Source organism: Gregarina niphandrodes, assembly GCF_000223845.1.
Source record: "Gregarina niphandrodes unplaced genomic scaffold scaffold00024, whole genome shotgun sequence".
Classification (NCBI taxonomy): domain Eukaryota; phylum Apicomplexa; class Conoidasida; order Eugregarinorida; family Gregarinidae; genus Gregarina; species Gregarina niphandrodes.
The window spans coordinates 48918-70010 of record NW_011645793.1 but is presented as its reverse complement, the minus strand read 5'-3'; the positions used below and the strand labels follow the sequence as shown (position 1 = coordinate 70010).

General features: G+C 54.2%; 11 protein-coding genes across 11 annotated transcripts; 5 read left to right on the top strand and 6 right to left on the bottom strand.

The window, feature by feature from the left end:
- Positions 1-93: 93 nt before the first annotated feature.
- On the top strand, positions 94-858 carry GNI_107500 (hypothetical protein; the record flags this gene model as incomplete). The annotated part of the gene is made up of 1 exon (XM_011133122.1): positions 94-858. One exon carries the CDS (start codon positions 94-96, stop codon positions 856-858), a length of 765 nt encoding a protein of 254 aa, XP_011131424.1.
- Positions 859-1109: 251 nt separating this feature from the next.
- Positions 1110-4553, bottom strand: GNI_107490 (putative regulator of chromosome condensation protein 1; the record flags this gene model as incomplete). The annotated part of the gene is made up of 2 exons (XM_011133121.1): positions 1110-4270; positions 4328-4553. The coding sequence occupies 2 exons, from the start codon at positions 4551-4553 to the stop codon at positions 1110-1112; spliced, it is 3387 nt and encodes a 1128-aa protein (XP_011131423.1).
- A 166-nt stretch (positions 4554-4719) lies between these two features.
- GNI_107480 (hypothetical protein) lies at positions 4720-6417 on the top strand (the record flags this gene model as incomplete). Its single annotated transcript, XM_011133120.1, has 1 exon — positions 4720-6417. One exon carries the CDS (start codon positions 4720-4722, stop codon positions 6415-6417), a length of 1698 nt encoding a protein of 565 aa, XP_011131422.1.
- Positions 6418-6774: 357 nt separating this feature from the next.
- Positions 6775-8499, bottom strand: GNI_107470 (putative methyltransferase; the record flags this gene model as incomplete). Its single annotated transcript, XM_011133119.1, has 1 exon — positions 6775-8499. One exon carries the CDS (start codon positions 8497-8499, stop codon positions 6775-6777), a length of 1725 nt encoding a protein of 574 aa, XP_011131421.1.
- A 385-nt stretch (positions 8500-8884) lies between these two features.
- GNI_107460 (hypothetical protein) lies at positions 8885-9630 on the top strand (the record flags this gene model as incomplete). Its single annotated transcript, XM_011133118.1, has 2 exons — positions 8885-9178; positions 9217-9630. The coding sequence occupies 2 exons, from the start codon at positions 8885-8887 to the stop codon at positions 9628-9630; spliced, it is 708 nt and encodes a 235-aa protein (XP_011131420.1).
- Positions 9631-10017: 387 nt separating this feature from the next.
- Positions 10018-10844, bottom strand: GNI_107450 (hypothetical protein; the record flags this gene model as incomplete). The annotated part of the gene is made up of 2 exons (XM_011133117.1): positions 10018-10624; positions 10783-10844. The coding sequence occupies 2 exons, from the start codon at positions 10842-10844 to the stop codon at positions 10018-10020; spliced, it is 669 nt and encodes a 222-aa protein (XP_011131419.1).
- Positions 10845-11060: 216 nt separating this feature from the next.
- GNI_107440 (adenylosuccinate lyase protein) lies at positions 11061-12728 on the bottom strand (the record flags this gene model as incomplete). The annotated part of the gene is made up of 2 exons (XM_011133116.1): positions 11061-12197; positions 12297-12728. The coding sequence occupies 2 exons, from the start codon at positions 12726-12728 to the stop codon at positions 11061-11063; spliced, it is 1569 nt and encodes a 522-aa protein (XP_011131418.1).
- Positions 12729-12759: 31 nt separating this feature from the next.
- GNI_107430 (ribosomal protein L37) lies at positions 12760-13234 on the bottom strand (the record flags this gene model as incomplete). The annotated part of the gene is made up of 2 exons (XM_011133115.1): positions 12760-12899; positions 13114-13234. 2 exons carry the CDS (start codon positions 13232-13234, stop codon positions 12760-12762), a joined length of 261 nt encoding a protein of 86 aa, XP_011131417.1.
- Positions 13235-13592: 358 nt separating this feature from the next.
- On the top strand, positions 13593-14814 carry GNI_107420 (putative impact protein; the record flags this gene model as incomplete). Its single annotated transcript, XM_011133114.1, has 2 exons — positions 13593-14348; positions 14509-14814. The coding sequence occupies 2 exons, from the start codon at positions 13593-13595 to the stop codon at positions 14812-14814; spliced, it is 1062 nt and encodes a 353-aa protein (XP_011131416.1).
- Positions 14815-16016: 1202 nt separating this feature from the next.
- Positions 16017-18785, bottom strand: GNI_107410 (DnaJ domain protein; the record flags this gene model as incomplete). The annotated part of the gene is made up of 3 exons (XM_011133113.1): positions 16017-18023; positions 18360-18445; positions 18641-18785. The coding sequence occupies 3 exons, from the start codon at positions 18783-18785 to the stop codon at positions 16017-16019; spliced, it is 2238 nt and encodes a 745-aa protein (XP_011131415.1).
- A 1790-nt stretch (positions 18786-20575) lies between these two features.
- GNI_107400 (hypothetical protein) lies at positions 20576-20967 on the top strand (the record flags this gene model as incomplete). The annotated part of the gene is made up of 1 exon (XM_011133112.1): positions 20576-20967. A coding segment is annotated over one exon (392 nt), but the record flags the coding sequence as incomplete, so codon positions are not given.
- Between the last annotated feature and the right edge of the window lie 126 nt (positions 20968-21093).

The window sequence follows — 21093 nt, the reverse complement described above, 5'->3', positions numbered from 1 at the left end:
TTTTAATAATTGGTGTGTGGGTACTTTGTATTTTAAATATAATTTGGGTGTGTGATGAAAGGAGTAAGGAGTGTGCGTAAGTTGGAGGTTATGATGTCGGTTACGGTGGCATCAATACTGTCGGGTGGAAGGTTGACACGATTACACGGGTGTGAGGCACGTGTAGCGTTCATGGGTAACGCGTGGGATGCGGTGAAGGTGGTGGTATTGTGTCCGGATTCTGACCGTTGTGCGCCGTACTTTCCAACTTACAACTGGTTAAAACGTTGGAGCCGTGTGCGTATATGGTATCCCCCGGGTAGTTTGTCTCAGGAACAGTTACGTGTGGAGTCATTGTTAGCGGAGATATTGTACCATCAACTCATGGACCAGCGTGCGTCTACCTACGTGGCCATGCGCGTGTTCACCGAAGCTTTCACCAAACCCGAAAATGCCCGACGCGGTCTCGAAGCAGCCGCCAGACGAGGGGGCCTTCTGCGCAGTCCGTGCGTAGGTGTCGGCGGTCTCGCCGGCCCCTTTGCACCCAAGGTCGCAAAGAAACTTCAAGTCGTCAACATAAGACATCTTGAGACTGACGAACTCTCACAACTCTTTCCTACACTGCCTCCGACCTGGAGACCCTTCTTCCGACACTTCAGCGGCTGGAGGAGGTCCGCTAGATACGTCCAAGAAGAACAACCCAGAGTTAGGGAACTAACTACCGAAGAATGGTGGATCGACGGAATCACTCGTGCTTGCGGCTTCATAAGCCTCCGCCTGGCCTGGTTGTTCCCGGGAGGCCTGCTCAAATACTTCCCCGCAGGGGTCCCCCACCCGGGCCCCATGAATGCCTTCGGTTACGTTGATCATTATTATTGACGTTGGTACCGCGTCCAAACACCCAGCCCCCATTCGGTTCAGCACCACTCGGTTCAGCACCAGTGTGGTTTGGTTGGAGTTACACTTTTTGGTTCAAAAAAACTGAACAAAGTGCTTCCGGTACAGATGTCCTGTCCTGCGGGGTGCGACGATGTTGTGCGACGATGTTGTGCGAGAACGGGTGCGAGGTGGGGATAGATATTGTGGATAGATATTGCGCGTCTATTGTGCAGAAAAATCTGTAGTCCTTACTAGGACTTTTTCTTGGCGCCCGTTTTGGGGCGGCTGGCACGTCGCCGGGCAGGTCTGCGGCGCGCGTCTTCATCTTCATCGCTGGTCGCTTCGGCCCGGGCGACGTCTGCTCGCGTTTGGCGTCTCCGCGGCATTTCTTCGCTCTCGCTCGAGTCAGCATCATCGTCAGAACGTTTCGCCTTCGCCTTAGCTTTCGCCTTCGCCTTACTCTTCGCCTTCGCTTTCGCCTTCGCCTTCCCCTTAACCACCTCCGTCCCCTTAACCACCTCCGTCCCCTTAACCACCTCCGCACACGCAGGCTCCAATTCAGCCGGCGCAGCCACCGGCGTCGACTCGTACGGACGACCCGAAGTTGAGTCTACCGACCGCCCCGAAATTAACACCGTCGTCAACGAGTCCCGCGGCTTGTGCCGCACTGCCGGCGTCCCCGTCGCCGCCGGCGGCTCCGGCGCCGGCGCAGGCTCCGCCTTCCGCCCTCGCCGCGTCCGTCCGCGACCACGCGCCACCGGCTCCGTCGCCGAGTTTTTACGAGCACGTGTACGCCCCCGCGGCTTCGGCTCCGGCTCGTCCTCCTCCGTGTCTTCTTCGCGCCGCTCCGGTCGCTCGTGCTGCTCCGGTCGCTCCGGCTGCTCCAGTCGCTCGAGCTGCTCCAGTCGCTCAGGCTGCACCAGTCGCTCAGGCTCCGGCTCGGGTCGCCCGGGCTCAGGCTGTTCCGGTTGCTCGGGCTGGCGCGGGTGTGTGCGGACAACCGCGCGCAGTTGGAGGGCGGGTACACGCACTTCAGTCATGCCGCCGTGGGTGACATCGGCCAGCTCCGTGCCGGCCTCGAACCTGGGGGTGGGCGCCTCTGTTTCGACTTGGACTTCAGTCTCAGGTTCGGCGAAGAGCGGTGTTGGTTGCTCGGCGCATCTTCGTGGCGTGTCTTCCGGATCGGAGTCCGCGTCTTCGGACGCGGCCCCTTGGCCCGATTCTACGTTGTCAGTTTCGGCCTTGGCGGCGATTTCGGTCTCGGTGACATTTCGGGCGTCGGGAGTTTGGAGTTCGGTATCTCGCGGGGGGACCTCCTCCGGCTCAGGTTCAGGTTCCATGTCGACTTGGGTGGTCTGTGGCGGTAAAGGCTCTGGCTCGGGCCTGAGTTGGTTTTCAGCCTCGGATTGGATTCGAACGCGGGGTTGTTCGGTTAGGAGAGCGGGTCGGAAGGGGGGAGTGTTGGGTGAGAGGGTGGCGGGGGGGGTTTCGACGGCGCGTATGCGTTTGAGGACGCTGGGTAGTTCGTCTTCAGCAAGGTCTGGTTGTCGAGTGCGTTTAACTCCGCGTCGGTCGGGGTCAATACAGAGTGCACACGCGTGTGCCGCGCCGGCGGCGAGTTGTAGGACCCATCGGTCGTCGAAGAGTGTAGGTGGGACGAGTGTGGGAACGCGCACGAGTTCGTCTGGACAGGTCCCGTTGCCGAGTTGGAAGCTGTTAGCTTCGCCCCAGGCGAAGAGTCGGCCTTCGTGTGTGAGAGCGTAGTGGCACTTGGAACCGACGGCTATAGCCCGGCATTTGTGCCTGAGACCGGGCACGGTCTTGGGGGCAGCTACGACTTGACCCGCGCTGGCGACAGCAACGGCGGCCGCGACTATAGTTGTGGGCGCAACGTCAGTCATGGGAGCTATGACTGCCCGTTCAGACTTGGTCGCGTGTCCAGCGAGGTCCGCTTTGCCCCAGGTCCAGACTGAGCCGTCAGAGGCGAGCGCGACAGCGGTGAAGTCACCACCGGCAACGACTTCGACGCTGCAGAGCGCAGGCACACTCACAAGTGTCGGCGTATGCATAGCTGGCGCCGTGAAACCACCTCCGAGCTCGCCATAGCAACCTCGACCCACAGCAAACAGATATGTCGCATGCTCCGCGTGTAACTTCAGATACGTGGTTGCCTTACCCGCAAAAACTCGCAGCAACCTCGCCTCTTCGGGCACCGGCACAGCCTCAAATGTATGCTCCGAAAAGTCCCGACCAGCTTTCGCAAGTCGCTGGAAACGGAGCTGTTTTAACTCTACTCGTCGTGGTCGCAGCGACTCCTGTCGCATCCATAACGGAGCATCCTCCGCCGGCGGGGGCAGACACAGTTGTCCGAATTCTGTTGATCCCCATACAACCAAGTGCCGCGCTCCATCTGGCCTCTCCGCTACGACTATTGTATGGTTATCGCCCGACGCAATATCTATTGCCACACCATCCAATGGTACTTGTATTGGGACCAACTGCTGCCTTAGTATGGGGTTCCCTGGGGAGGGTGCAGAGTCCGGGGCAGAAGTCAGGACTTGGTCGAGGGTCTGGTCTCCTTCGAGGTTGAGTGCTTGTTCGGGGTGCGTTGCAGCTTGGAGGTCTGGGAAGCCGAGGGGACCGTAGTAGTCGCGGTAATGGCCCCAGGCGAAGCAGTTGCCAGTGTCGGTAATGACTGCGGCGTGTGAGTCGCCTGCCGATATTTTGACGATGCGTTCGGAAGGTGGAAGGCCCCAAACTCTCTCGGGGACTTTGCCGGTTCGAATCTCGGCACTGGCCGGCCGGTCCTCTTGGCGCCAGACGGCCTCTGTGTCGTTTGTCCGTAAAACAGGTCGCCCAAGGGGCCCATCATCGGCACAACCCCAGGACCAAAGTTGATCGTCCTTGATACAATACGAGGCCAGACTCCCACAACAGACCTGCGTCACACTCTTCTCGCAAAACGCTCGAACCGGACAAGGGGTAGATCGGTTCCCATACTCGTCTAAGAACTCACTCCGTAAAGGCAACTGCTCACAGTCACCACTACCCCATGTTAACAACACACCCGGCACAGGTTGCATCGGACTACTCAACTCAGTATCCACCAACTCTTCCGGCCGACATCCTACCAGTAGATCATCCGTCCGAGCAGGCGTCGTCATCGCACGACAGAATCCCATTACGCCTCCTATCGCCCCGAAACTCAATGGCGAAGTACTATTCTTATCGCTGGCGGTAGCCGTGATGGCACCGGTCGTGCTAACACTAGTAGCGACATTGCCGGCGGTGGTATTGCCGGCGGTGGTATTGCCGGCGGTGGTATTGCCGGTGGTGGTATTGCCGGCGGTGGTATTGCCGGCGGTGGCATTGCCGGTGGTAGTGCTCGGTTCGGAGAAAAGACTTCCTGACTCTGCACCCGGCGCAAACGAGATGCGCCCTCCCCCATCCTGACTCACTGCTATCTCACCGCCTACGCCGAAGAGAACAAGTTTCTCAGAACCGTCTGGACCCTGGTCTTCAGTAGGCTTGTCGAAGATGCTCGTGCGGCCCCGGGAAAGAGCCTCAGCACCAGACGCGCCAAAGGTGACATTCGGATCAACGACAAAGGGCCTCGAGTCGTGGCCGCACGCATCACACTTGGTCACAGAGTCGTTCGGATTGAGCGTCCTGCACGACTCACATCGCCAAGTCATTTTTTCAAAAGAGAAACCGGAGAAGGCGAGGCGGGAGAAACCGAAGGTGGAGAGAGCCAGGGGTGGTCAGGGGAAGTGGGAGTAGTCAGGGGAGGTGGGGGGTGGCCAGGGATAGTCAGTCCAATCCGTCAGCATGGGCTAACAAAAAATGGGTGCAAAATTATTCATGCTCAACTGGGGATTACTATGTTGGGGTTTGGCGGTGGGTGCCTCTCTTCGCTCACAAAACCCCGCAAACCAACGCGTGGACGAAGTCAAGGTCGTGCAAAGCAAGACAGGTACCACACAGCGTGAGACAGGGACTATAGTACTTAATACAGGGATGGTGGGAACTGGATGGAGAGGAACCGCAGCACCTCAGAGAGGGATGTTAGCTCACGAAATAGGGATGATGAGATCTGTAGTAGGTGTGGCGGGGAATGAGGTTGGGTCAGTAGGTCGTGAGGTTGAGTCAGTAGGTGGTGAGGCTGGGTCAGTAGGTGGTGAGGCTGGGTCAGTAGGGCGTTCTGTGAAGGAGGGTTCGGTGTCATCTTCTTCTTCGACTACGACTACTGCGTCGCCGACGGTTCGTTTGACAGTGGCTTTGAGAGGTGACGAGGGAGTGGAGCGTTTGGATGACGTGTGGGGCGACTATCAGTGGCACGATGCGGTGCAAGAGCATTGGCCGTGGAAGATACCGGCATTGTCTGTGGTGCGGCCGGGTTCGAATGTGCGTGAGGGACATGTGCCGAGTCCGCGTCCGTTATCTGTGTGGCAGCCGGAAGATTATACGGCATCGTATGAGTGGGTGGGTGAGGCGTTGGCGAACCGTACATGGCCCACATTTGCTCCGTTTGTATCATATGGTCCTAACGAGGAGGGTGAGTATGGTCACTGGTCGTGGAAGTCCGCGAATCCGATCCAGCCGGAGGCAGACGGGCATGTGGAGAGGGTGGATTCGAATGCGGGATGGCAGGTAGACAGTGATGGTATAGTGCTGCCGGAGGAGTATGTGTTCCAGCATCGGAAGTTCAACAGGACGGAAAGCACATTCGTGATAAAGTATTACGAATTAAGTGTGAAGAGCGACGAGTGTGGACGGTACTTGAGAGAGAGCTGCGATGGCTGGGGTGTCCGCAGCGATAACGGGTACGGATTTATATTGGACAACGACCCCGCCGTAGAACACTGTCTCGGTGCCGTACCTGCTACTTGCGTTGTGAGCGTCAGCGGCTATTGGAACTTTACCGCCCCTCATGCACCAGACCTATGTTGCTCCAATGTCTTCGGCGTACGGCTACCCTCACCCGGACATCTTGTCCCACGGCAGGAATGCGTCTACGGAAACATCACCGTACATAACTTCGCCCCACTAGGCTCTCTGCGCGACCAATACGCACTCACCGGCGGTACAAACACGTCAGACTTCTGGAACGGCCAGGGCAAACGACCCTTAGCTCCTTGGAACGTTATGGACTGTCTCAACAACGCAGCCGAGCCCTATGAAAGAGGGTGCCAAGCAAGAATCGAATTCGGAAAAAACATACCCGACCAGATCTGCTCACCAGCTGACTTTTACCACTCCATACTAATATCCAACCCGGAGGACTACCAATTTACACTAAGTGAGCTTTCACGCACCTACCACTGGCAAGCCTGGGATCACCAAAGCGGTAATAGAACCATGATGGACGCCGTACGTATGGACTTCAAAATTAACATTCCAGCACTCAGAGACAGACAAGGAGACAAATCACTCGACGGATTCATGTTCAACTACGCCTCCTCCGTCAGGGACTGGTGCGGCTCCTTCGGCGGAGTAGAAGTACCATTCTCCTGCTCCACACACGGCTTCAAAAACTACTACCTACCCGAAGGCGCCTAAACCTTCCTTATCCGCTCACTCGTAGCAATTAAGGCATATACCTAAGATGAACCCACTCACTACTCATTATCTCCCCACACACTATCTCCCCACTCCTGGGAATTAATTAGGGGACTCCTGGGATTATTTGCGCGCACACGTGTGTGGCGCGCGCTCCCATTTTTCAATATTTGATCGTCATTGTTTTTGGTATTGAGTCGCTTGCCGCGAACCCGACTCAGCGACAGGACCAGCGAGTGGAATGATTTGGAGTTGGCTTCATACGGTCGACTTCATGTGGTTGGCTTTGTTGGCTTGACTTAGTTATCTTGCTTGTCTGGTGGTCGCTTGTCTGGTGGTAGGTAGCGCGTGTGTAAGTCAAGAGTGGTTGGTCTTTTGTAGCGAAAATAGGAAGAGGTCCTTCCCCCGCCAGAGTTTGCCGAACCAGGAGAGTTCGGGGCGCGTGAGGTCGTCGGTGGGGTTGGTGGTGAAGAGCCAGGGTGGCGTGGGATTGTTGTGGCAACGGAAAAGTGTTTTGGAGAGCGGACGGACGACGCAGGAGCTGAGGTACTCCATGTACTGTCGTTGGTCAGAGAGGAGTCGGAGTTGGCCATTGTTGGCTAGCGCTTGATGAACGAGTGTCAGCAGCGATTGGCTGATCCAGCCGTCTTCCTTGACGGCTGGCGGTTCGGGGAAGTGGATAGATATACGTCGACAATCGCGCAAAAAGCTGCGCAAGACCTCCGCCCCGTCACCACCGAGCAGAGCCACATGTCGTGTACCCGTGGCGATACGTCCCCGGATCCGATTCCAACGTGACCAGCGCAACTCATTCACAACAAAGAATGCACACTCTCCACACACATCTGCCGCCCAATCGCCATCCCCCGCTCCCAACTCTGCCTCCGTCGCGCCCGCGCTCGCAACCAATAAACGACGTACTAGGGCCTCCCGTCGGGATACCTCGACGGCTGCCGCACTCCACTCCGAGACCGAAGCCGTGGTCGGAGCTTCGGATTGGATCCCGGCTTCGGATTGGATCCCGGCTTCGGGTTGGATCCCGGCTTCGGATTGGATCCCGGCTTCGGATTGGATCCCGGCCGCAATTGAACAAAGAACCTCCGCGGTCGCCGGCCACTCCCCATTGGGCGCCCACTGCGCTAGCGCGTGGCCGTAGACGCAGTGCCACACGCCCGCGGCACTCCGATGGCTCCAGACCGCCGGGGCCATGCCCGGAATGAGAACCGTGTCCGGCGCTCGGTACAAACACAAGTCCAATACACACTCCGCCGCCGCGTCCGACGCCCACTTGGCGCGCGTCCGCTCCAACTCTTCCCGCAACCGCTCGTGCTTGAACCGCGAGAACAACCTCAATGACCGACCATAGTCCGCGTCGTCTCGCTCCGCCAGGTCGTCCGCCGGGTCGTCCGCCAGGTCGTCCGCCGGGGCGTCCGCCGGGTCGTCCGCCTGGTCCGACGCTGGGCTGCATTCAAGTTGGTCCAGGAGGCAAGCGGCCGCCTCCAGGCAACATTCCGCCTCTTGACGTAACGCGGGGTCCTCGTGCATGTCCAGCAGCAGCGACAGAGTGTGGCCATGGGCGGCGAGTCGGATGAGACGCTGTGTGGCGTCAGTGGTGGCCGCATCAGCTTCGAATAGTGTGCGGTGCTGACGGTAGACAGTTTGTGCGAGTGTGTCCGCGGTTCGGTCGCCTGCAGCGGCGCGCGAACCCGGTTCGCGGCGGAGAGAGTGTAGTCCGTGTGCAAGTTCGACGAGGAGTTGGACGCAGGTTGCGTCGAGAGTGACGTCCGCTCGCTGCGCCAGCCAGAGGCTCTCGAGCGCCCAGCCGGTTTTTAGAGCGCCTCGGAGCCAAGCGCTGAACACACGCGCCCCGACTCCGCCGCTGATGACGGCACATTGACGCAGCACCGCATAGGCACTCGACATGTCCAACGCGTCGCCCCAACCCTGCACCAGCAACGTCGCCACAGCCGCCGTGCGCGCGCCCGCCATGGCTGCACCCGCCACCGGTTTGTCGAAGCCCGCGGCCGCGGCGTACCGGGTTGCCGCCGCCATGTTCCCGCAGCGGGCGCACACCTTCGCCATCTTCAACCACGTCCCCGGCCGCGGTGCCAGCCCTTCGTCTTCCAGACGCTGCAGGTACTTAAATGCCTCGCCGAATTTCTTTCGACGACTCGCCCGCTCCATGCCGCGATGCATCGCCGCGTACAATGCCTGCGCGTCCCGCCCGCTCGGCTTCCGCCCACGGCCTCCCTGCTTCCCTCCCCGGGGTTGCTTCCGAGCCTCGTTCTTGGCTTCGTCGCCCGGCTGCTTCCGTGTTTTGCCTGACTTCCGCGCCTTGATCTTGGCCGTGTTCCTTGCCTGGTTCCTCGCGTCGGCAGGCTGCTTGCTCGCCTTGCCTTTCGGCTCGCCGGCTTTATGGTGGGTGGGTTTATCGGCTGCGGGTAGACCCATATATTCTTGACGGAAAATGTTCCGCAGCTGTTGCGAGAGGTGTCGCCGGAAGGAAGATCTGGACGAGAAGGAAGTGATCGTGAAGAAGACGGTCCCGGAGGAGAACTCGGCGTACACGCCGTTGGACAGCGATGCAGTCAAGGCGGAGCGGCGGCCGGAGACTGAGCTGCCGGGGCTCACGAAGGAGGCGCTGAAGCGGATCACGCTCGATGTCTGGAAACGCGGCCAGCACGGCGTCACCATGTCGGTCTTTGCCAACGCGGACCTAACCACAGCCTTCAGCGCGGTCTTCAAAATCACGTCCGGTCTCGTAAGTGAGGGAAGGTGTGACGATGGTTGTGTTTGTAGAACGTCATTGTCACTCGGTTGGTGGACAGTGACACACCGGGGCACCTGACGGTGGTGGAGTTTCCGCTGAGTGCCGTGGCGGCGTTGTACGAGGGGCCGTGTTTGCGGACGCCGTCGGCGGCGGCTGTGGGGTTGGAGGATGGGGCTGGAGACAAGCCGGCAGCGAACGAGTTGGACTGGAGTGCTCAGGAGGAGTTGCTGGCGCGGAGCCTGCAGTTGGTCCTATCACCGCCGAAGGGCGGGGTTCACTCAGTGTGCCTGATCTGTACCGGGGTCAAGGAGCGTCGCGAGTTGTTCGGCGCTCTCTCCGTCTTGAAGTACATCGCTATCAAACGCACGCGGAACGAGGCTCCCGGGAGGCCCACCAAAGAGAAGCTGTTGTCGGGGAAGACGACGGGTGCCGAGGACATTTGACATGCAGACTTAGTCCCGATATGATTCGTCTGTTGGTGCGAGTCGTGAGTGAGGTCGTCTCGCCGAATTGCATCGTTGAGTGAGATCGTCTCGTTGAGTGAGATCGTCTCGTCCGGCTTACGACCATCTCCTTGAGATCCCTGCGGGTGGGCGCTGTGCTCACGACGGTTGCTGTGCTCACGACGGTTGTTGTTTTAGCGATGCAGTCGGGCGGTTGCGGCAAGACTGTCGGAGTTGGTGGATGAGGTCACGAAGGAGGCTTTTTTTGGACCTCGGCACCGAGTGTGTGAGGTCAGCAGCGAGTGGAGTGGATTGAGCACGGGGTGCCGAGTGGAGTGGATTGAGCACGGGGTGCCGAGTGGAGTGGATTGGGGGAGGTCGGGTGAGTTAAAAGTTGGTTTCCGCGAGAGCTATAAGTCTGTTTGCAAGGTGCTGGAACTGGTTGCGGAGGGCGAGGTCGAGGGTATGTAGGTGGAGGATGCCTTGCAGGACGTCGTTTTCATCGGAGGGCGAAGCGTTGGTCATGAGCATGACGACTTGGACTTGGTCGAGGATGTGGGATGCCCCGTGTCCGTTTTGGAGCACTTGGTTTATGGCTTGTATGAGGTCGTGCGAGTGGGCGTGGTTTACGATGCAAGCAATAGTACCGTCGGTAAGAGGCGCGGCGAGGATATATTGTTTCATGGGTATTCCGTGCGTGAGAAGGCCCGTGACGGCAGCGTTGATGAAGAGGTAGAGGGGTAGTCGCGCGTCGGGGCTGGAGCTTTTGATGGTGAGTATTATGTGAAGTTGCTGCATCGGGAATTCCTCCATGGATATACACGTTTTAAGTACTTCGCTGATGCGTATCTCGAATCGCTGGTAGTGCACGTCGTTGCCACCGTTCTCAATGAACACCTGAAGACACAGCCCGTCGTAGTGGACATTCCGTGACAACTCTCGAGGGCCCTTTATTATACACACTACCGCTTCGTCTTCGTACGACCACTCGCTACTACCACACGCTAAACTGCATACATCATGTTAAGAAAGCGCACACACTGGGGGCTATATCAAGTGTGTGCGGGGGGCACACTTATGGCGGGGGGTATATCAAGTGTGTGCGGGGAGCGCATAAAGTACGTGACGAGTAAGAATGGTGCGTTGCCTTACTCTAATGGTTTTAGACATATCTCCACACGCGACGGTTCGAACGCCCGTACTTCGGCTGTCATTAGAAAAGAATTGTCCCCTTCCCCTTTCCCTTCCCCTTTCCCTTTCCCTTTCCCTTTCCCCTTCCCCTTTCCCTTTAAGCTTTTGTCAAGAGACCCTATCGACCCTGTCATTGTTATGTACCCTGTCATTGTTATGGACCCTGTCATTGTTATGGACCCTGCCTGTATTGTTGGTATTGTTGGGTTGTTGGTTGTAAGAAACTTTACGTAATGTTTTTAGGCTAGAAATAATTTGAATTCTTGTATGACAGTGTTAGCTATTTGTGGAGATAGTCCTAGGTATGTTTGTGGATTGATTGTGGAAAGAAATTGAAAGTCTTGTTGTGATAGAATGGGTTGTAATGTTTTGAGTAGTTCATTCAAGTGTTGTCGAATATCATGGTCATTAGGTTTTCCTCTAGTAATAAGTTTGAGTAGAGTATAGGGGTCTTGTATATCTTTAGGATACTTCCGAAGGATACATTGTATGGGTTCTGAGATTAGTTCAGGATGATTATTGAGCTCTTGTAGGGCTATATGTGTATTAAAGTCACATCTACGTATACCGACAATGATTGACTTGATAGCAATTGTAGTGTAGCCGAATATCATGCCCAAATTACGCATGACCGTTGAGTCACTAAGATCACGTTGCATTCTTGAGATTAAAAGTTTGTCCGTCATGGTACGAATTAACCCGTTGGCAATAACCAAATTACCTTCGGCATTTTCAAAATGAATGGGATTTATTTTATGCGGCATTGTGCTAGAACCAACTTCATTTTTCACCAACTTCAAGTTAAGAATATTTCGACTTATGTACAACCACATATCTCTACATAGATCCAATAACACAAGGTTCTGACGTTCCAAGCACTGTAGACATTCCACTATCCATTCCCGATTAGGTATTTGCGTAGTACATAAATCCAATCGAAACTCTATTTCCTCTCCAACCTCATGATTCTGGAGTCCAGAAACAAAGGACTTGCACGCTGATAACCAATCAACGTCAGGGTAGGCAGCACATAACGCCGCATGGCTCCCCACTGCGCCACCAAATTTTACAAACACGTGTGTGCGAGGAAATTTAGTAAACCAACAAACCTGCAGACGGCTCAGGAACACGCACAACTCCTTTCCAAAAGTCGTCGGAGTCGCCGGCTGGCCATGCGTCATTGACATCAACGCGCTACCCACAGTGGTCTCCGCCATAGCTACCAAACAATTACTTAGTTCAATTTGATCCCGCCGTAAAACTCCACACCAAACGCGACAGAACATTAGGGCGTAAGCTGCACCAGTCACGTCTTCGGATGTCAGACCCATATGACAAAGTTCCGCGATCTCGCTCAAACCAGCATCCTTCAATAACTAAATAAACAACATTTGAAAGGCCACCGAAAAACACGGTGAAGGTAATGGTCGGTCGGTAATGGTCGGTCGTGAATGGTCGGTCGTGAATGGTCCTACACATTCTCGTATCGCCAATTCAACAGCTTTTGTGTCATGATTGGTGATAGATTCAATCTGCTTGACTCTATTGACTAGTTCTATACTATCAAGACTGTGCCACACATCATCAAGTCTTTTCACTGTCTCTTCACCGTCGGGCCTTACTATCGCGATCAGATGTTTGAGCCATCTGCATTCCACACTAAGCTTCGTGAGAATGAGCTGTCTCTCTGTGAACCCTGTCTGCCGTATGCCGTCAACCTTTGTCCCGTACCGTCCATCTATAGGGCAAAGGGCATCCAGAGGGTTATCAGAGGTGGTAGAACTATCATTAGGAGTAGAACTATCATTAGGAGTAGAACTATCATTAGGAGTATCTAGCAGTTTGAAGCCATCTAGCAGCTTGGAGCTATCTAGCAGCTTGGAGCTATCCAGCCCAGAGTCAGCCATATGGTTTTGGGAGTATGGAAAAAAAACGGAGTTAGACGGAAACAGACTTGAAGCCGGACTTGAAGTGGCGAGCAACGCTCCGCATATGGCGCGTACGACCGGTACCAGTCGTGCGGCGACGCAAGGCCTTCGCCGACCAGTTGTAGCGGCGCATCTTAGCATCTGGGAATCCTGCATAGACACAATTATTCACATTCGCACACAGGTGTGCGCCAAAGTCATTCGCACACAGGCGTGTGTAGAGTCCAACCGAGTGTTCCGCCGCAGGCGTGTGTAGAGTCCAACCAAGTGTTCCGCCGCAGGCGTGTGTAGAGTCCAACCAAGTGTTCCGCCAGTGGACTGGCTTGGCTATCCAATGCAATAGAGACTACGAATTCAATCTTACCACAAGAAGCGCATCTCTGCTTTTGGATATGGAAAGAGTGCTTGCCGCACCTTTCGCACATCTTGTGGCTCTTCTTGTTGCGCAAGCCGAAGGAACCGGTACCCTTGCCACACTTTCCCATCCTGTTAGAACTTGCTCCTCAAAAAAAAGTAGGTGTTGACAGAAACAGACCCGTTATTTTTTTTTGGGCTGTAGGAAGTGGTTGGTAACATATCGACAACGGCTCTGGGCGGGGTGAAGAATGGAGCTGTGATGAGGCTAGGCGGAGTACGTGGGAGACGACCAGGACGCGGCGGAGTACGTGGGAGACGACCAGGACGTGGGAGATTTATGTGACAGTGTCATTGTTGGGGAAGAGGGGTACCGGGTAAGGGGGATATTGGAGAAAGGGGATGTTGGGGAAAGGGGAAAGGGGTAAGGGGGATATTGGAGAAAGGGGATATTGGGGAAAGGGGGGATACTGGGGAAAGGCAATTTTTATGTTGAGTGAGATGTTGGCTGAGGAGTTGGAGTTGCTGCAAGTATTGTATGAGGGTAGTTTTCAAAGTTTCGTGGAGAACAACAAATTAGTCGTACGCGTGGGTGGTCTGGAATGCGAAGAGTGGATCGCCTTCATAGCTGGTAAGGAGCTGCTGGCGGAGGTCAGTCCTGAAATTACAGTGTGCGTGATTATGACTAACCAGGAGGAGGCGGAGAAAGAAAAGTCGGAGACTATGGACCAGCGGAAGGGTAAGGGAGGCAAAAACCCGGGCAAGGGTAAGGGAGGCAAAAACCCAGGCAAAAACCCAGGCAAGAAGACTCTAGACGAACAGCGGCCAGAGAGTTGGCCAGAGTGGTTGGTGGACGTGCAGATAGACGCTCCGTGGTTGGCTCCGGATTTGCTAAACTTGTTATCCGTCAAATGTGGACAGGCAGCAATTGAGGGAATGGAAGGCTTGACGCCGGTCACAAGTGTTATTGATTGCGTGGTACAGGAGTGTAGCGCACAAGCTTTAATCGAATACTATAAACAGAAGAAAAGTCTCCGGCGAGATGAACCACAGCAGCCTAAGGCTCCGGACTTGAGTCCCATGGATGATGACGTCGTCGGAACCGAGATGCGCTTGGTAAGAATCGAACCCGGGACTTCAAGTCGGAGTTTTCGGAAACAAATTCCCATCCATCATGGCCATGAATTGATCGACAGAAAATCAATATTCATGGCGCACCTTGCCCCGGTGCGCGACAAAAACGACGTACGCCCCATCATTTGTAGCGGGGGTCCCTATCCACCCTCTCTGTCTTCCCACCCGTGTTACATCCCACCCTCTTCCTGCTGTCCTTTAGCACTCCTCGTGCTCTTGCATGACGTTCCACTCCTGCATGACGTTCCACTCCTGCATGACGTTCCTGCAGATCAATGACGTGCTGAATACACTCTCGTCGAACAATAAGTATGCGCGCGCAACTCATAACATGGTCAGCTATCGCCTGGTGAATTCGGAGAGCAAGATCTGCGTCCAAGATCATGACTCAGATGGGGAGGCTAATGCGGGTTCCAATATGCAGTGGCTCATGAACGTGCTCAAAGTAGAAAATGTTGTCGTTATAGTCTCCAGATGGTATGGAGGCATTCACCTTGGACCAGATCGATTCAAGCACATCTATGCGTTGACACGAGCGATCCTCGACGAGCACGGCTACATAAATTCAGGGCATTAAAAATTCAACCTGATGAGCTTTTGTAGCTACGCCTCCACCTGCTGCAGTGATTCCGAGGCGGAAAGGACCATCCCTTATATGCGGTCTAGCTTTACCTTGGACGAGTCACCAGATGACTTATTGGTCTCAGACCAACAGGGGTTACCGTCTAACCCACCATATATACCGGATTCTGCTTACGACCACGACTTGGCACACGACCCGGAGCTAGCCCATGGGCGTTGGAGCGCCCACGACTGCTGGATCCAACGCGGCCATTACGACCCCTCAATCGACCACAGCCGCCAGCGCGCCTTGGATGAATATTTTGGCTCCTTACCTGAGGAAATTAGACCTGACAAAGACATTGACATTGACGAGTCTGCCGGCTGGCAGCTTAGTCCTGACCTCTCTCCTTCAACCCACATAACGCCACGATCTGGTAGCAGGGAATCACCATCTGGCAGCAGGGAATCACGATCCAACAGGGAGTCATGGATTTTCAATTTTGGTTTGTGACCAAATTTAACGCGCACTTTTCATATATATTTATAGAACCGAAAGATGAGAATAATTATGGAGCATTCTTGTAGGTAGAATTTTATGGGGCAAGAGCCTGGGTCGACTAAACAGGAACAGGATGGCACGGAAGTAGTTTAACGGGATATCGGTCAGTAGGCAAGAGTTAGTGGGACCATGACCCGAGGTTGAATCAGGGAAGAACAACCCATAATGTTGCAGTAACAATGGTCCCAGTCGAGGACGACATAATGAAGTTGGGCTTTGCGGAGGGGGCGTAAAGTGTTTCGAATTAAAAGCTAGTAACTCCTCCTTCACCGTGTCGTAACGGAGTGTTTTTTTTTGAGTTTTTTCAGGGAGGCTGATTCGGGTCTGAACAGACTGACCGAGAAAAATGTTTTATCGCTGGCGATGAAGGCAGGCGGCACAGCCCTTCACACCACAGCACTTGGTTTTTGGCATCACAGCGATCAAGTCGTTTGGTGGCAACTAACATACGGCGAAAAAAATCACCGATTGATTGACCGTTCGATTTGTGTGGAATGACCCTGTTGTGCATGGCTCGCTTGCTGTGTTGAGGTTAGCAACGCAGAGTGTTGACCCAGCAAAGTCTCTCCCTTCATAATAGCGTGTTTGTGATCAGCACTTCTCTTCCAGGTCCATCGTTTCGTCTTCGATACGGAGGAGTAACCGGACAGTGGCGATCACGTCACGGTCGCGGATACCTGTCGTTCTGGGCCGTCAAGTTTGTCGCCTTTTAATGTACATTTCAATGTAGTGTCGTCTTGTTGCACACCTGATGTTCCGGACGTTTCGCCTTCTGTTCCGTCTTCCGTTCCGCCTTCCGTTCGGCCTTCCGCATCACTATGTTGGTGGCCTGGAGCTTCGCCTTCGGGAAGGTGGGATTCGTCTGGTTCCTCGTCGGCAGCGTCGGGCGAGTTTTCATCCTCATCTTCATCGTTCGCGGCGGTGCCGAGTATCTGTTGCATGAGGCTCGCTTGTCCGTCGAGGGCTACATCGTCAGGGTGTATGAAGACTTGGCGATCTGTCTCTTCGGGTAGTTGGGCAGTGAAGGGTATGTCGACGGTCCTATCGCTGCCGAAACAACAATCAGCAAGACAGACGGCAGTCAGCGTCCACTGTAAGGGTTTGAGTACGGGGAATTGTATAAGTACTTCAACGACTTTTTGGTTGTCTTGTACGGCTTTGTAGCCGTAGAGTTCATTCGTTTGTTTATCTGCGATGAATACGAACCATTCTTCCTGGCGCTTGTCGGGGAAGTACGGCGCGTGAATGTCGCCCTGTGCGTCACCGTCGTTGAGATTCTGGCGTGTGATCGTGAGTCTGCAAGTGGCAATATCTCCTACACAAATTTCTTTCTCGTCCTCCACGTAAACAGCGCCTTCAAACTTTATGTTTGGCAAAACCTGGAACATACAGCTCACATCCTGCACCTCGTCCGGACTCAGACTCTGGAGCGCGGTTTCTTTGTGCTCAAGCGCTACCTGCGTCAAGGCATGGAAGTCCGAGGGTTTAAATTGTTGAACTGAATTTAATAGCACACGCGCGCGCGCTAATTTTTCATCTTTGTTCCGGCCGCTGGGGTTAAATATATGGGGCACTTGGATGACGGGGAGGCTTCCGATTTCGACGGCCTGAAAGAGACACTTACGTACAGCCAAGATCGCCTGGATGGTGGGTATCCAATTGTTGATGAAGGCAATATCGAGCATGGCCCTTGATACCTGGACGGCCTTGCGGAGAATGTACCTGGTTTCGTGCTGAAATTTGGGTGCTAGAGTGGGCGTTTCGCGGGCAAGATAGATGTAGATGAGAAGACATGCCTTCATGACTTTACTATTTAGTGTACCCATTCGGTCCATTTCCTTGCCATTGCATTTGGTTTTGAGCATGTCCATTTCCTCTACGCTAATCTCTCGGACGCCGTTTCGTGGTCGGCCATAGTCGTCGAATGCGGGAGCATTTCGTATCTCATGGGATGCGGCGAGCATAGCAATAACACGGTGAGCTGTGAGTTTGGGTTGCATGGTGCCAGATACCATGTTGATGGTCTCTTTATGTAGCCCGTAGTGGCTGACGTATCTGCTGATGTGATAATAGTAGAGTAGAAAGCAGCCAGGTACAACAACAAGGAGTCCAATAAAGAAGGTAGCAAGAATGAAGAGCTGGTAGTTTTCTTCAAGCATAAAGGTAGGTAGTCCGATACCAACACGCATAAGGCCCTGACGACCGTCCGGATTACCGAATCTTTCAAAGTTCTTTTTAGCAACCTCATCCGTCAGAGTATGATATGCCTTCGATATCAATACAAACTTGGCCGCAGCTGAAGCATCATTCGGGTTTTTATCGGGGTGGAACTTCAGGGACATTGTTCGGAATGCTTTCTTCACGTCACGAGCACTCGCTGTTTCCGTAATATTCAAAATCTCCCATGGATTAAACGATGCTACTGATGGCATTGCACTTAAGAAGTGTGTGCATATAAACCAGAATAATACCGACAATGATGCAATGCACAATAACTGCCAACGGTCACTCGACGTACCCAAGAAACGTAACCACAATGGCCGCTCTGACTCCGCCTCTAACATCGCTCTCTTCTTCTCACATAACGAACAACGACATGCCCGCCCACTGTCCTCCTTCTGTCCAGAGCCCCATAACAACGCACTCAACTGGCTGCGAATATGCTGAACATGGATACATGGATACCGGAACATACACGCGCGGCAACAAAAAGTGTGTGAGCACACACTCTGAAGTAAGCGGGACCCGTGCAAGTGCTAATTACCCGTGCAAGTGCTAGTGACCCATTACCAATCTCGCTTCAAAATAAGTACACGCCCACGGGATTAACGCGCACGCGATGAAGGTCGCCGCAAAATAGGCAAAGGCCGAATCGTCATAATTCAACGGACTTCCGTCACCATTGTCCTTCGTAAAGGCGTCTTTGAAGGACATTATATAAAAAACCAAGCCGCCCAGACCACCTGCTACGCACACCACCATGCTCAACCGCGTTTTACCAACTTGCCCTTCTCTTTCCTCGTGCTGATCATCTTAAAGTTGAATTCCTGCGGATTTCGCAGGGCTGCTTTCTTGTGTAATGTGTCTACAACAACAGACGAAATATACTGAGGATGGGAAGAGGGATGGCGGAGGGGTACTCAAGACGGAGGGGTGCTCAAGACGGAGGGGTGCTCAAGACGGAGGGGTGGAGGGGTGGAGGGGTGCTCAAGACGGAGGGGTGCTCAAGAGGGGAGGGGTGCTCAAGATGGGAGGGGTGCTCAACAGGGGGAAGCCTTACTGAGAGTTTGCTGCTGTTTCTTCAGCGTCTTCGCTCGCTTCAAAAACTGGTCCCGGTTCTCCAACGGGCCGTGCTTGGCCTTGGCGGCGGGCGTGGCCCTCTCCAGGTGAACTCGACGCTTTACCGCGTGCTTGGAACTCGCCATCGAAAAACGCGGCCTTTTTTTAAATTGAGCGTGTTCGAACCCCAGGTCCCGCGTTCGAAACCGAGTTGTGCATGACGCAAGACCGTAGTAACGCAGGCGCAGGCACCAACGGATTGTGCGCGGCAACATCTCCGTCATGGGTCCCCCTCACGTTTGGTCCCCCTCACGTTTGACAAATTCCCAACTTGGGTGAACAGCATACTGAGGAAGCGCTCCATCTTGACAGCGGCCTGCCAACCTCGCAGCAATTGCTAATTTTATCGAGCTTTTCCGGCTGTTGCGTGCGCCACCCAAGGCCGGTAGTTCAGTGAATACTCCCCGACATCACTCCCCGAGTGAAAAAAAGCTTCAGGTTGTGGAGGCTCCCGACTGACCTCGGACTTCCGACTGATCTCGTGACCGCCTCCCTGCTGTGGGCGCAAGGGAACCAGTCGAACTGCTCCGCACAAGGGGACCTGCTCCCAGCCATTCATCGTTGCCTGTCGTTTGGGTGCCGTCATATATACTACCGCGACATTACCGCACGCTTCACACCAGTTCATAGAAGTCAGCTCATTGACCTGCCGGCTCATTGAACCACAAAAGAATTAACATCGTGCAGAATCGAACCACACCTCCAATACAGGCTGGTAATTTCGTTGAGAAATAGAGGTCTGGATTCGGTCAGGAAACTACTATGTCAAGCAAAAAGACCGCTTTAGAGAGAGGCGGCTAGGCTGCGCTAATATGGTCCTTTTTCATGTCCGATGCGAAAGCTGCGTTGAACTGTTCCAAAAACCAACAGGGCACAACGCAGTCCTTTTTTAGAGTAACAGGACAAAAAAAGTGTGTGTCCAACAAACACGCGCGGATATATATTTTGAAGCTTCCCGCCCAAATAGTCGCATGATTAATAAATAATTCATTTCGTTTCAGGAGCAATGTCAAACAGAATGCCAGCTGAAGAATTCCGTCAAATGGCTACGGTTTTACCTGACGGCACGGTGGATCTGGATGACATTTTGTTGAAATTACGGAGCCATGTGGGCGTCACTCCTGGTGCTATACCGCACCGGTCGCATGCCGTTCTGGTGGATTGCGAGACTGCTTTCCAGGAGGAGTATGTACTTAGGGAGGATAGGAGTATATCACCGAAAATGCTAATAAAGCTGATGGGATGGTTGGCTCCCGTTGAGTTCAGTACAGCTGTCGGCGCTTTGACCCAGTCGAGCGGTTGGGGTAAGTCCCGTTTGTTTGCTGAGGTGGGAAAGACATATCGGTCTTTTTACATCAGTATGAGCCAAAGTTCAAACACCTTCCCCCGGCAGACGGGGAGCTTCACGCCGCTCCAAAAAATACTCCGGGCTTATGTCGATGCAGATTTGATTGTGAGTCACATCATGAAGTGTCTAGCGTCATACATCCGCAGTACCCTTGACGATGAGCACCTCAGATCAATGACCCCGACTGAGTGGTTCCATTACCAATTGATGAACTGGCACCCGACATACGACATGGCGGATGGTACGACGCTACCGCCTCTTGCACTGGTGGATGCCACCGCTGATCTGAAACTCCAAATAAAGCGGTTTACGCAACAGTTCAAGGTCCCTTATGTCTTGTTCATGTGCGATGAGGCAGCAGCTTTGCTTACTCCCTCCCAGACTGACCCCTTTTGTCCTGTCTTTCGTCTCTTTCGAAGAGCGTTCGCCGTGCCGGGAATCACTGCCTGCTTTGCAAGTACCAATTCTCGTGTTCAGAACTTCGCCCCCGCACTCCATGACGACGACTCCTACAAGCGATACTTATCAATGGTGCGCACGGACTCGTCCATTCCGATTGCTCCTGTCTTGTCTGTCGGAGTACCGGACTGCGGAGTCCAAGACGCTCCGTATCCGGTCGCTATGCACGACCTGCTGTCCGTTGAGTTTCTTTCCCGTTTCGGTCGCCCACTGTGGTTTGCATTTTCCAGACACTTTGATGAGAGCTACAAACAACAAGGTCACAAGGCCCTTACCGCTATAGCCACCAGCAAGTTGATTGGAAAATCGGACCCGGGTCTTGGAGTGCCCGCAGCCGTCATGGTCGTCGCTTGTGTGAGGATAACCCCGTCCATTCAGTTGGCAGAACAGCTCGTATGCAGTCACATGGCTACACTGCTCCATGTGTCGAAGAACCGAGAGCTACTGTACGTGGCGTACGGGTCTGAACCGTACCTAGCCGAGGCAGCCATTCAGCACATCACCCTGAACTTGACGGCTGTCCTGCATCAGTTTCTCAAGTTGGTCGGCAGCCAGGCAATCGATAAAGGGCGAATGGGAGAAGTTAT